The 15,610-nt window shown below is 31.3% G+C and overlaps 2 protein-coding genes across 9 annotated transcripts in view; one reads left to right on the forward strand and one right to left on the reverse strand.

The window, feature by feature from the left end:
* Positions 1 to 12,982, forward strand: part of LOC111417618 (Anion exchanger 2) — a 101,820-nt gene extending 88,838 nt beyond the window's left edge. For all 8 annotated transcript variants that reach the window (XM_023049952.2, XM_023049953.2, XM_023049954.2 and 5 more), the window contains 2 exons: positions 9,570 to 9,740; positions 11,970 to 12,982. In XM_023049952.2, the coding sequence (XP_022905720.2) occupies positions 9,570 to 9,740; positions 11,970 to 12,044 (246 nt within the window). In that variant the 3' untranslated portion in view covers positions 12,045 to 12,982. The remainder of the gene's footprint in view (positions 1 to 9,569; positions 9,741 to 11,969) is intronic.
* LOC111417620 (septin 7-like protein pnut) lies at positions 1,836 to 4,643 on the reverse strand. Its single transcript, XM_023049958.2, has one exon. The coding sequence runs from the start codon at positions 4,246 to 4,248 to the stop codon at positions 2,464 to 2,466; it is 1,785 nt and encodes a 594-aa protein (XP_022905726.1). The 5' UTR covers positions 4,249 to 4,643; the 3' UTR covers positions 1,836 to 2,463.
* Positions 12,983 to 15,610: the final 2,628 nt, after the last annotated feature.

Consider the following 15,610-nt stretch of genomic DNA (forward strand, 5'->3'; position numbering starts at 1 on the left):
CATCTACAACAGTAACAAAAAATATATCTTATTATGTTCTAACATTATAGATCTTGTAAAACTGGTTTGCCTTTATCCTCTTTTAGCTGTCTGCATCAGGCCGAAATATAATTAAAAATAAAGACAAATGTCTTCAATTCAGAGAGGATTGTATAGACATAAATTGCATGGAATAAACGTCCAATATAATCGCATCATTAGGGCAAATTAGTTAATTCTTAGTTAATTAACCACCGGTTAAATTATCCTTTAGTTATAAATTATCAACGTTCTACCAGGTTAGTTAGACTTTTCAAATTATTTCATTTCAGGTTAAAACGTAGAATACAAAATTACTATATAATTAGGTGTTATCTTAAAATATGACTTTTAAGCTTTATTTAATTTAGCTGCTATAAATTAACCGTGAATCATATTTGTAAATTTCTATTTATTTTTATGCAGTTTATTTTTGTCGAAATTTTTTAGGAACAGACTAGGTAATAAAGGGTATCTTAACCCCTTAGGTGCGGACGACGACCGAGACTTGTCAAGCACTTACTTTTCCGCGAAGTGGTTGACATAACGAGTATGTAACTTGAGATGGTGGTAACAAATACATTTTTTTGAAAATAAATTCGACTAAAAGGGTAAAAATATAATAGTTATTTATATTACAAGTGGGCTAGAAACATAATTACAGTACGAGTGTGGAGAATTGCACGACGAGGTCGTAGACCGAGTCGTGTAATCACACGAGTACTGTAATTATGCTCTAGCCCACGTGTGATATACAGCATTTTATCTACGACTGCTAAAAATTACTAAAAAATCAATTTCTTTAAAGTCTATTTGACATTTATAAAAATATTTTGAAATGATTGTTGTCAATTTTGAATTGTCAGTTTCAACATGTTTACTCATCTGGAATAAGTGTTTTGAAATGTAAAAACATAACAATTAATGTTTATAATAAATAGTATTGATTCTCTGTAAGTAGATAGCACTTTTTCTTTTGTATTGTTGCTCGTTTCAATAAATTAAGTCTGTTCTGATTAGGTTAAAAATGCGTTACGTAATGAAACCAGTGCGGTAATGAACTTCATTACGTAACTCAAATCACCTCAAATGAGTGCGGTAATGATGACTTATCCAAGCAGTCGTAGATACAAAAACTTTTAAATTTTTTTTTACGATAATTTTCCTCAAATTAAATATCTAACCCAAAATTTCATCTTCCTAAATATCTTCAATAACCACTTTGTTTTTAATTTATGTTCTTTGAGCTTTAATTTGATGTATAATAAGTTCTAATGTTAGGGTTGGTTCTAGTTTTAGTTATTATTCAACGTTAGACTATTGTAGTATATTTATCATTGAACTAAAACTAGACTAACAGTAGACCTAGAACTAAAAATATTCGGGTTTAGCAGTCTTAAGAGACGCACGGCTAAACCCGAATGTTTCAAGTTCTAGGTGTAGTGTTAATTCTGGTGCTAGTATTGGTTCTAGTTTTAGTTGTATATTTTTATTAAATTAAAAGTAGAACTAACTAATACAGAACACAACGGTGTAGATAATTGTTCGAATTTGTGTGCATTAAAATTATTCATTCAAACAGTTTAAAATGCAAATTAAAAATTTTTCATATAACCGACACTTCCTTTTCCGTATTAATTCATTATATCGAGGTTTTACTGTATTAAGTTTAATAGAATCAGTTTCAATTCGTAGTATAAATAATTGATTAGCTCCTATAAATAACACGACAAATAGTATTCAAATAATTAACATTATTTATTCAACGATTAACTAAATCAAATTTTCGAGTTGACGTTAATGGTGTTAATGAAACATTTTTATGGTACTTAAAAGATTTATTTGCACAAAATTTTACGTACATGTAATAAAAAATAAAAAGAAACGATGGCACAATGCATCAAAGCGAGCCGTCCAAATACAAGACGAATAATAAAAGTCGAACTAAACCGAGTTTGTTTATTTTTTTTTGTCATATAAATTAATCGTTATATATACTCTCCATCTTCATCTTAATATAATAATTATATAATTATTCTCTAAACGTACATTTTTTCGTCCCTTTTCTTAATAATTACCTTTTTAAAGGGAGGAACAAGTGTTGTGGGTCTCTAGTCACGTATAAAATATTACAATACGGGCAAGTAGATAAAATTACACAGAGATACTTAATTTTTTATTTAATTTTTTTCGTTATAGAAAGTTGGCAGTTAAAATTAATTTTATTTATTAAATTATTTTTTTATTTTTAGGCTAGTTTTTGCTTTTTTTACGTATTATTTTTTTTTGCGTTGAGTAAATTTAATTTTAGTCTCACTATAACGATGATTTGGAATCAAAGCCTACACAATTTTTGGATTTTTTATTAATTAGCTAAATCGGAAAATCAAATTTTTATTTTTAATTAATTTTTATTAATCGAATCTGTGATGATAGAAAAAAAACTTAAAATAACCCTTTTTTCTTCTTTTCTTTCTTACCATCAACCGTTTCTCTACTACCCTCCAACGATCTTCTTCGTAATTCCTCCAACGTAACTTGGTTTTCTTTCTCCCATTCCTCCTTTTCCAATTCGAATTGTCTCCTTTTTTCTTCTAATTCTTTCGCTTGTTGTTCCAAAGTTTTTCGCGTCCCTTCATGGCGTCTTGTTAATTCCATTTCGCTATCTTTTAATTTTTGTTTTTTCTCGCGTACTTTCATTTCGAAAACTTGCTCCATTTCTGCTTCCATTTTTTTCATTTTTAAGTCGTGCTCGCGTTTTTCCTCGTCCATTTGGGCTAGGGGGTTTTTGTTTGATATCCTGGTTGGTTTCCCATCGACTCCTAACCCGGCTAATTTCCTACAACGATAATTTTCGTAATGAACGTTGTTTGTGACGTCTTTTAAATCTTGCAAGTGCGTCCTAACCACCATGTTTCTTAACGCGATAAAATCGCAATGTTCTAAGTTTTCAACTTCCGCAACACCCCAGGGATATTTCCTCCCTCGAATTTTTTTCCCTTCTTGTTCGATGACCACGTTAGAACCGACGACCGCGAATGGGACGCGTTCCCTTAACGATTTATTGAGCTTATGTTCCTCGTCGTCTTCTAGTGTATCGGGAAATTCGTAAATTTTGATTTTGTTTTGAGCGATTTCGTTTAATATTTGTTTTTTGAATAATGAGCATTCGTCGGGGGTGAGCGTGTCTGCTTTTGCAATGACGGGAATGATGTTTACTTTGTCGCAAAGGCGTTTCATGAATTCTATGTCGAGCGATTTTAGTCCGTGCCCCGAGGGTTGAATGAAATAGAGACAGGAATGAACGCGTTGGTCAGGGATTTGTTTACGCGTAACTCGAGCTTCCGCGTTTAAATAATCCTCGTATTTCGATTCGATGTATTCGATAACGGGGACCCAACAATTTGAGTTATCTACGGCGTCGCCGAAACCGGGGGTGTCGACCATTGTTAATAAAAGATTTACTCCGTTTTCTTTTAGAAGAACTTTTGTGGTTTCGACGGCGACGGTTTTTTTAAGTCTTTGTGTTGGTCCGGGATAATCGGTTGAATTGTAAATTTCGGTCATAAACATGGAATTAATTAAAGTTGATTTACCAAGTCCTGATTCGCCAACGACCATTAGGGTAAATTCGAAACCTTTTTTGACAGCTTTGCGATAAACTTGATTTGGTAAATTGGCGAAACCAACATAACCGTCTAATTCTTTTAATTTGGGACGTTCTTTTATGATTTCTGATCTTACTTCCGGCGGGGAGGTGTCTTTGATTTCTTCGGGTTTCTCTGGGCTGGTTTTTTCTTGTGAAGGAACTTTGTTGAGACGATTTGAATCTTGTTTCGGTTCTGTTGATGTAAAAAACATTTCCCTTTTTGTTTGTACGGATGATGTTTCGCTTCCGTTGGTTTGGGTTGATGGTGGTGGAGTTCCGTTTGAATCCATAAACTTTTGACGCATTGCTAACCGATCCAAACTTGATAATCTATAAGAACCACCGATACTGTCTTTTTCGCGATCTCTTAAACCACCGCTACCGGCGTTAAAGCTCGAGGTATACTTAGGTAAAGTAGGTGGAGGAGTTGGTTTATTTTCACTGCTACGATTCAGTAACCCACTACTTGAAGTATACATATAACTACTCGGCATAATGTTTGGTCTACTTTTTATGGTAGCCGTTGCTTGCGTATTGGAAGACGCCGGAATCGGCGTCGAATTTAAATTATTAGTACTCATTATATCTTCTTTTTAAACTAAATAACTTTTTATTTGAAACTTCTTTTAACTTAATTCTTAACACATCTGTACATTTTTTTTAAACTTACACCAACAAACAACAACGGTTTTTGATCTTGACAGTGACAATCGTCGATGAGTAATGAACTGGACGGCCACGCCCGAATCACGGTTTTCGCGCGTCCCCTTCGATACCCACGTTAAAACCGCGTCCGTTTCCGTCTTTACTTAATTCGAAAATGCAAAGTTTTTACGTTTTTTCGTAACCATTTATAACATGCGTTTTTCTAAACACCACTCTCGCTCAGTGCTCTCTAACGTAACGCGAGAAAATCGAGTCGGCGTCGGACTGACGTTGTTGATTGCGTACGTCGTGCGCCAGATGGCGATCGCGTCTCCCCACCATCCGTACTTCGCTGCGATTGGTTTAAAACGTCTGTGGGTACAATCGACCAGTGGCGTAGTCAAGGGGCGACCCCGAAATTTTGCAAGGGAAACGATCCGTGACCTGGTCGTACTCGAAAACTGTGCGCCTCGTACAAAGAGAATCGATAATAATATCTATTTGGTTGTATTTGAGATGGTTGGTTATTTTATAATTTAATTTTTTTTGAATGAAGAAAATTGGCACGGATATGGATTTTATATAACCTAACCTCTCTTTACTAACTCAAAATTAACTTTTTAATATCTTATTTATACAAAAACATCAATTATTAATGAATCCAAATTAATTTTGACATTTTTTTGACAGATAATTTAAAAATCCTTACCTTATTTACATTGAGAATTAACTGGTTTTGCTTCAATTCGAATTTAAAACACTATTTTAAGTTAATTGATTAATAAACACCACGTTTATGTAACAATATCACAATAAAATTTAAATAAATTAAACATTTATGACAATCGTTACTGAATCGTTACACTTAACATAACCTCGATTATCACTTTTTTTTCATTAAAGCGCCACCTAAACATTTAAAATTTTTGAAGTATTAAACGAAGTTACCATGACAACGCAAGGTTGGTCAACTTTAAAATAATTAAAGCAATTTGACAATCGAATTTATTGACAGGTTTTAAAGGAAAAGTTAGGTTAATTACGCAAAGTGGATTATTAGATAATTAAAAATATATTAAGAAAAATTGCTTGTCTTCAGTTATGGGACGTTTATGGTAGATTTCTACTTTAAATTATTTAATATCTTATTGTTATTTTTAGATACTTGATGAAAATTCCAATGGTTAATGAAATTTTTTTTGATCAACATAACCTCGATTATCGCTTTTTTTTCATCAAAGCGCCACCTAAACATTTAAAATTTTTGAAGTATTAAACGAAGTTACCATGACAACGCAAGGTTGGTCAACTTTAAAATAATTAAAGCAATTTGACAATCAAATTTATTGACAGGTTTTAAAGGAAAAGTTAGGTTAATTACGCAATGTGGATTATTAGTTAATTAAAAATATATTAAGAAAAATTACTTGTCTTCAGTTACGGGACATTTATGGTAGATTTTTAATTTAGATTAATTAATGTCTTATTGCAATTTTTAGATACTTGATGAAAATTCCTGTGGAAATTTCTGTTGTAATACCAAATTTTTTTTGGGGAATAACCCCATATTCTTGTGTAAGTGACATTTTAATACGAATCTATTGAAAAAATGGTAACAAATTGTATACAGGTCTGTCACGACGAGCTGAGTCTATACATATGTACAGTTGCTCACAAAATTGAGTACCTATACAGGGAATGGAAGATAAATAATTGCGAATATTTCAAATAATTATTAATTTACTTTGAAGTTTGTGATGTATATACAGGTGTTTAGAAATTGGCTGATAATGTACACGTAGCGACATTCTTCGATCGACTCTGAATCAAACATCTTAATGTTAAAATGTTGTTCTACTATTTTGCCAAATCTGACTTTCACGAAGATATGATAATGAAAAAATATTAAAAAAGAACTTTAAAGCTAGAGGAAATAATTTTAACAACAAAACTAGTTTTCAAAATTCTTTTTATTCTAAATTACTGCTTATTTATCAACAGATATTGAATATTAATGATTATTTATGGACTAATCATCCGAACTTTGAGAACCTCATGAATTATTAACAATAATTGTATTAACTAAATTGAATGTGAAATGATTTTGGTTAAATGGTAAAATGGATTTCTAAATAAAATAATCCACACCATAAAATTGAGCATACAGTTAAGCAAAAGTGATTAAGTTTAGGTTGGTATTATGTTTTAATACGCTGTAGGCCCCCCATTAGTGTCAATTATGGGCACTAACCACCAAACTACACCATAAAGCTGGTGTAGTTTGGCGAGATTCTATCCCAAATTTAACAAATTTTATTTTTCAATTCGCCTTTGTTTCGGCACTTGCTATTTTTTAACTGAAACTTAATTTCTCCCCATAAATGTTCAATAGGATTCATATCCGGAGACTGTGGTGGTGTGTTTACTTTTGAAGTATTGTATAACAACATTCCATCTCAAGGTATGATGTATGTTTAGAATAATTATCTTCTTGGAACCAGAACACAGTCGGAAGGTTGAGTTTTTGAGAGCTTTGACATAAATTACGTTTTAAAATAACCAAATAACAATATTTTGTCATATTTCCCTCAATAAACTCCATAGTGCCAACGCCATTGGCTGCCATTGACCCCACAACATTATTGAACGTAATCTCCTTATTTTTCATCGTCAAATATGCTGGTGAAGGAAATAAAGGTGGGCATTTAAAAAAAAATTAACTTTCTACCTTTTGTGAGAGGAAAATTTGGCGTAAATTTCTGACCACCTGTATAATTTAAAAAAAATTTTTAAAAGATTTTGTAAGCTATGGGTCCTATTTGTGCAAACTCTGAGAATATTTGGCCTGACTCGAGTTTAATTTCGAAAAACTATTTTTATTGTGAATCTGCCAACATTTTCGAAAAAATTTAAATAACTCAAAAATGGTGCATTCTAGATATATGTTGACTTATATCAAATTATTTAGCGGGAAAATTCAATAAAAATTGCGACTTTGCAATTCCGGTATAACTAAAAGTTGCAGAAACCTGCAAATATTTTAGCTGAAAAGAACTCCTCGGATAAACTCTGTATACAAATTTTCACAGAAATAGTGCCAGTAGTTTGCTATATACATATAGACTCAGCTAGTCGTGACAGACCCAGTACATTAATAAAAATTTATTATTCATAAAATATTTTATAACAATTAATCATTGCATGTAAATCATTAGTTGGTGATTATTACAAACAGAATGAATATATCACTGAATACTTTCTGTCTCGTTTCAAACTTTGGTTTTCTTAAGAGTACTGATCATTATTTCCCTAGCTACTTGATAAATTCTCGTCTTTTTTAACTTTTTTTGCGTTTCTAGTCTTCATTTAGATGAATCATTAATTAATTATTTGTGTAGCTTCTTCTTTTCATCTTCAAAAGTTGGGCCGTTATTATTCACAATTGATAGCGATGTTATCTGTGCCTTTTTGAGATAGCTGGAAGCTAATGTGGTTTTATCTTGGTAACCAAATTTTGTTGAACACACATCCTCTCCTGCATGATGACCTGGATGAATTCTTAAGGAATTCATAGCGGAATTATATAGCGGTGTAGATCTTTTTTCCAATTCTTTACCTTTCGGTCAAGGATTGTTGCGTTCCCTATGAATTCCTGTTTTCCCGATATACATTCGCGAATTCTACATATTTGATTACAATTTTATTCTGTACAAAACCTTTGTGAAGAAGCACGTGGTTATAATATTGGCAAGGAAAGCAAATTCTAACAGATTTAACACTTCATGACGCTTTGAAGGAACCTGATTTATGCCAGCAATAATGAAGGTAATTGTTATTATTGACTTGTTCCGTTGAAAGAAGTTTTAGCACATCGAGGAGAGTGCGGACGTGGTTCAGGTCTACAGTGACTATTAGTGATTAGGTTGAATATGCATGCTAAGTGTCCATCGAGGGAAGGTGAAGGACAATTAAAGAAATCAACTGGAGTGTTTAGAGTAGAAATGGCGAATTCAACAAAGTATGATTAAAAAAAACTTGTTATTAATATTTTGTATAAGGGAGCTCAACAAACTGTTCGTATAAATTAAGGCTAAATTTGGGCGAACACGATCTCTTAAGATCTACACTTAGTAGTACTCTTTTAAGATTCTGAACACAGAAATTATAGGTTCACAACTTCCTTTTGTGATACTGAATTCCAGTTGTAAGTTCATCTTCAAATGTTTGAACATAATATCTGTTTTATTCTAACTCTACTTCTGTCGTAGAGTTTGAAATTGAAAGATGAAAAGTAATAATGCTCGGAAACACATTGATATGTTCCAACTATAAGAGCTTGTTTTCATCGCTGATTTCTTTTTTGATACAATTGAAGAGTTCAAGATGAACGTGTCTTATCCAAAACTATTTCTTCAAATCTTATGTGTTTGGTTATTAAATATGGAAAAGTAAGGAATACGTCTTAATGTTCTGTGTGTGCGGTTTTTAAGATACTTCATATCAATATTTGTAACTTTTAAATTTTGATGGGAATATTCTCTGCACGTATTTTCTCAAAATATCTGCAGTAACAAGAGGGGCCAAGTCGACGAGCAGAAACTAGTTTCTTTGTATATCTGTACTTTTCAAAGTTTGGTTCGCCATAAAGTGAGAAATAAGGTAGTTGTTTCATTTAACTCTCCACTTTAAAACCGCACACCTGAAAGTTTTCAATTCTACGAAAGTTTAAATGTGTAGTGATTTCAAGAAACTTTTTTTTCCATTGATGGAGTCTTACAACAATAAATTTGAATTCATTGAATGACATTAATTGGTGGTTTTAAAACTCTTTAATTAAAAAATATACAAAGATTTATTTACTCCGCGTAATATAAAACTTCGTGTTTTAATTAAACTTTAGTTTACTTTAAAACTTATCCGTATCTCTACAAATTACAACCAACATCATTGCTAAGTTTATTAAAACTTTAGATTTTCGTTAATTTTAATTCTATAATTTCTAATTAACCCGTTCTAGTATCGAATTTGCGTCTCAAAGTTTTAATTAAATTTTTTTTGTCGTCAAGAGAATTCGTTTTTGTATAATGAACAAAGACTCATATATAACAATGAACCTCTCTGACGCTACCAAAGCTTTCAACCTTTTTTTAATTTTAACCTCCTTTTTTTATTTTTATTTTTTAATTTTATTTTTATCTCCCCTTCATTTTTCATCGCGATATGTATATTTTTAAATATTTTTTTTTGTATGTTGCAGGTGAGGACGGTGAAAATGCACCTGTTCACGTTCGTGCAGATCTTTTGCTTGACCGTTTTATGGGTCGTCAAGTCGACTAAAGCATCTTTAGCTTTTCCATTTTTCCTCATCTTATTGATTCCATTACGATCGCAATTGAATAAAATTTTTACACCTGTAGAATTACGAGGGGTAAGTATTTAAGTATAGTAAAAATCTTAATATAACGGATTAATACGGGAAAGAAAGTGTCCGTTTTAGTCAAAAAAAAATTATTTTAATGAATACAAATTCGAACACCGTTGTGTTCTTTATTAATTAGTTCTACTTATAGTTTAATAAAAGTATACAACAATCTAAAGCTGAATAACACCTAAAACTAGAACTAACACTAGACCTAGAACTAGAAACATTCGGGATTAGTCGTACGTCTCTTAACACGGCTAAACCTGAATGTTTCTAGTTCTAGGTCTAATGTGAGTTCTACTTCTAGTTCAATAAATATATATAATAATCTAGTGCTGAATAACAAGTAAAACTAGAACTAACACTAGCATTAGAACTAACACTAGACCTAGAACTAAAAACATTCAGGATTAGCCGTACGTCTTTTAAGACGGCTAAACCTGAACGTTTTTTGTTCCAGGTCTAGTGTGAGTTCTACTTCTAGTTCAATAAATATTTATAACAATCTAGTGCTGAATAACAACTAAAACTAGAACTAACACTAGACCTAGAAGTAGAAGGTTTTGGGTTTAGCCATGCGCCTGAAGACTGAATAATTAGTTGTTATACTAATTAGACTAGAACTAACACTAGCATTAGAACTAACACTAGATCTAGAGCTAGAAACATTCGGGTTTAGCCGTCTTAAGAGACGTACAGCTAAACTTGAATGTTTCTAGTTCTAGGTCTAGAGTCAATTCAACTTTTAGTTCAATAAAAATATACAACAGAACTAAACTACACTATCCTATATACATCGTACTAAGTTAGTAGTTCTACCCTTCTGAGTCCGTTCTAATCCGTTATATTGAGGTTTTACTATATTTATATTACTTTTTTTAATATTTATTAAAAAAAAATAATAATTTTAAAAGTTTATTTTAAAATAAGTAAGTTTTTAAATTTTAAACTCAAGTTTTCAATTTCTAAACTATCTCTTCTCCGTCAACGTCATCCTTATCTAAAACGCCGTATATTTAAGATAATTCATTATCGGTCACAAGTAAGTTATTGTTGTCATTTTGGTATTCTGGATTCTTAAAATATCTCTTTAAACATTTTTTTTGTTGGAAGGAAACAACAATGATTGTTAAAATATTTTCAAATAATGCAATATTTTGAATCGTTCAAATCTATTAATTTATTAATTTTTTTAACCGCGAAAGAATTTGTAGGAAACGGATAAAAGCATCTCACTTTTTTTTAGGGTCTAATTAAAATTACAAACATTTTACACATCCGTAAATAGCTTGGTTTATAACGACAGACACTCTCTGTATAGACTTTGAACATCTGGCGTTGTAACATGTGTATGAAAATGAAAAGAAAAATAAAGAGGAGCTTTAAAGAATATATTACCACATCTTCTAAAAACATAAAAAGGAATTTGTTCTTAATTTAATTTTTTTAATTTGTTTTTTTGATTTGATTTATTGAGTATTTTTAAAGTTGTGTGGTAACAGTTATTAGACCATTTCGAAATCCAGTTAGACGGCACTAAAGAAATCCGAAACGCGACGCAACACATCGATGGCTTTGGCTTTTCCGCTCGACGTGCTCCCATGTAGTAATTATTATCGGATGGAAAATGAACCGGAACCAAAACGATATTAAAAATTCGCATTTCAATTCGATTTACCGTTTATTTTCCTTTCAAGTTGTCGTATGAAATACTAATTATATACTTTAAAGTTTTTTAATCTTACAAATTTAATTTAATTAATTTTTTACAATTAAAGCATTAATTTGTTAAAACGCAATTTAAAATTAGAATCCAGGAAGTCCATAGATTATTTTTCTCCGCCTCTATAAACAAAGTTTTGGCACCCAACAGCTGTTCTTAGTATTTAAAACCAAAGATTTGGGAATGAATTGTATAAAATTTCAATAAGTGGGAGTTCTATTTAACTTAATATCAACAACCAGCTGGTTCTTTTTACGTTTATTTTTAGCTTCTTGTGGTCTTTAGAAGGTGCTCACTATCTACCCAGGTAAATATTTGAGATGACTTTGAGTTTCCTGGTTGTGTGAATCATCAGTCGTATAATTTATAACTTATTCCGTAACTACTAAGAAAAAAGGAAGTGGGTTTTTCCATCAGATAAAACTCTCTCTTATCTTTTGGTTATTTTTTCTTATGTTGAAAATATAAAATTTTTTATTTTCACAAAATTTAATATTAATTTTTTTTTGTAGCTCGATGGTGAACAACCGGATTTGGACGATGATGATGAACCCGATTTTTACGTCGAAGCAACGCTTCCAGGATAAACCATTTAAAAGAAAAACAACTTTAAAAAAGATCTTTAAAGGAATTTTTAGAAGACATTTTTAGAAATCTTTAAAATATCATCAGTTTCTGATTCGGATAAGATCGAAACTGAAGTTTTAACGAAAAGAAAAAATATGATCAGTTTTTAACAGAAACCAGTATTAATTGTGCCCAATAATAATATATTTTTAAATGATTTTACTTAATTTTACCTTTTTTAGTAGTAGATGCAACAGGATTATGTATAAAATAGATTATATTTTAATTATGGATGAGGGTATATAGTTACTTATTATAGTTATTAATTAAAAAGAAATATTTGTGCAGTATTAGAACTATTATCAAAGAAATGAAAAAAATAGTTTGCAGTATTACTTCCTTTTTAATCTAGATTGTGATCGCTTGTGTCTCTGAATTGTTTCAAACTATTGATATTTAACGATCAAAATTTGTTTAGTACAAAACAAAGATATCGTGTACTTAAAAGTAAACTTATGATATTGTTCAAAATACTGTTAAAAGTATCATAGTTAAGAGTTTCAAACAGACAAAAACCCTACATTTCTGGCACTATTAGAACGTAAATTGTTGATATATCTAAGATTTCGAAGTAATACTGTTTCCAGTAGGAGTAGAACTAAAACGAATTTGACCCGCTAGAGATAGGTTTTAAGAAGAAATCGTTGAAACAAAATTAGAATTTGTTGTTTATTTGTTCGTTCTTTTTTTCTATTATATTTCATTTTCTTAATATTTTAAAACATTGAGGCTTTGGTTAATTAATGAGATACAGAACAAATCTTTAAACGTAGATTTTAAGCTAGAAAGAATATTTATTTGTGAGGATAAATAGTATTTCTAACTGTGATTTAATAAAAATGTCTATTCTATTTCTATAATATTATATTCGGAATAATAAATATTATTTCATTTCAAATTGTGTTTTATTTCCTTTATAGTTTATATTAAAAATTTTATAAATGATTAGTAGGCAACCCAATTTGTTGGTTTTCATAATATATTTAGTATAGTAAAGCTTAATATACAGAATGATTCTCAACATATACGCATATACTTGGGAATTTACTCCTCATGACGAAAAATGACTAATAGGCGAAAAAATTTGTCGTAAAAGCTTTTCTGTTTCAGTCATTATTTGTTGATGGTCGAGAATCACCCCTGTACTTATATTGTATATTGTACGTATGTACTTTCATGTGGGGGTGAATTCCTTCACAGCACTTAGGCCCCAGCGGGCCCTTTGTACATCTCTACAATTTACAGTTCATTCCGTGGTCAGAAAACCAGCCTCTTAAACGTCATCAATTTTTATCAATGCTTATTAAATTAAAAAAATTTTATAGTTTATACAAGCATACTTACATAATTGTATGATTTAAAATAAAGTCAGTTTAAAACTAATCTTTATTGAAGTAACATTAGACCTGTTTTGGTTCAAAAGTTCTGTAGTTCCAAACAGTTCTGAACCTTTCTGCGCACACTTACAGCATAACAATGTTTTTTATGGTATATGTTCTTCCAAAACTCTTTATAAACTTATTCTTTGCATTTTTTTTAAGTATCATCGTATACTAAAAACATTAAGCTTTTAAATTTCAGTATGTTTATGTGTTAATATACAATATGAAATAACTACTATAAATATAGCAGCTAATGAGGTCATCGACTTCAAAAAACTTGTCAGAAATGTTGTAATCTGCACTGATAGCAGACAGACTATGCTGGCGCATAGTAGGCATCGAACTACGTCATCGTTAGTGAAGTCCCGTCCGTAATCACTTGAGGAGGCTAATGTTTATAACAACGTCACGATAAAGTGGCGGAAAGGACATACCGGAAATAGGAAACGTTTGTACCGCTAAGTTTTAATACAGCAATACTACTGATCAACTTCATCTCCCATCGAGCTTTCTTCGATAGATGGGATGAGACGGCAGTAGGTGTCTTTGCAAAGAAAAGTCCGTTCTCGGCACCAAAACATACTCCATCATGTTGGTTAAGCATGTTCTGAATCCTAAGTTGATGTACCAAAAATCGAGTGTTCTCTGATTTTTTGAACAAATATCTGCTAGAGCAGATTTTTTTAGAAAAAATCGAATAACTCGAGGACGGCTGAATCAAATTGCAAATAGTAAAGTTATTCATAAACCTTGAAAATAGACAAACCCAAATATGTAAAAATATATAGGTGTCCCATTTAAAAAAATAAAGTTGGTAACGACTTCCGGTATAACAGGAATTGCTAGAAATATGAAAATATTTTAGTCGAAGAGAACGCAATTGATTATACTTAAATCTGAATTCTCAAATCTTTATTTTGTCCAGAACCCCAGAAACTTCTAATGACCGGTCTGACACATTTAGTGGATGTCCACATTTTTAGTGTTTTATTTTGTTATTATTTTTGTTATCTTTACTTACTTAAGCAACAGAAACTCGAAATTATGACGTTCGGATAAACACCCGGTTATTTATCCATTTTAATAAGTAAGTCATATTGTTTGCGACGGACGGTCCCAACCAGTGTTGCCATATGTACGGCAAATGGGTTTATATTAAATTCCAAGGTTTATATATTAAAAGGTTGTCTAAGTTCCTATGCTGCAATACTTTGATTTTATTTTGTGGGCGAGGGGCAAGAGCAGGAGAGTTTCGTGACGTAAGCGATCACGGATTGCGCACGCAACCTCATGGCCATGTGGTGCTCCATGCATTTGTTTAATTTGAATTGCTTGGCGGTATTATTTTCCACATGTGACGTAATGCGCAGTATGGTTGCGTACGAACCTAGACAATCTTTTATATATAAACCTTGCGGTAATTCCACTAAATGTACGGTGTACGATCCAAAGGTGAATACCGCACAGAAATGTAATAAGGTAATTTAGAAATCTGTATTTTAATTTAATCTTCGAGCGGGCGCGCCGTCATAAAATTTATGACAATTTTTGTTTTTATAACATATCTCCTTCTATTATGTTTTGAGTCATACATGAAGGTTTCGGATAGTTTGCACATTTTTGAAAAATACAGGTCCGTAATGACAATTTTGTCGGAATCGAAATTTTTTTCATTTTTTCAATATTTCAACCTTTTCGGTTTTTCGTAAGTTTGTGGAAATATTCAGTATGTTCAAAGGCTTAACACGGCTAAACCTGAATTTTTCTAGTTCTAGGTCTAGTGTTAGTTTTAATTATTGTGCAGCGCTAAACCAACAGCTAGAATCATTCGGGTTTAGCCGTCTTTACGTCTTAATTAAATATTTTTACTCTAGTAAAATGTGTGTTTTATTAAAAATAACGCAATATTTATTAATACGGACGTGATGTCATAATAGTATATTAAAAAACAAGTTTCGTAAGACACGCTTGAAATGCACGAATTCAAGTTGAAAAACGAGTGACGAAGCCACGAGTTTTTTAATGAATGAGTGCTTTAAGTCTTATGAAACGTGTTTTTTATGCTATTTTTTGTAATTCGCGTTTTTATACTTTTTTTTAACAGAAATAAAGTAAATTTTGGCAATGTAGGGAAACAGGTATGT

This window comes from Onthophagus taurus, chromosome 1 (genome assembly GCF_036711975.1).
Source record: "Onthophagus taurus isolate NC chromosome 1, IU_Otau_3.0, whole genome shotgun sequence".
Classification (NCBI taxonomy): domain Eukaryota; kingdom Metazoa; phylum Arthropoda; class Insecta; order Coleoptera; family Scarabaeidae; genus Onthophagus; species Onthophagus taurus.

Excerpts from the sequence above, each read along its gene's own strand:
- LOC111417620 (XM_023049958.2), bottom strand. The coding sequence starts at position 4,248 with ATGAGTACTAATAATTTAAATTCGACGCCGATTCCGGCGTCTTCCAAT.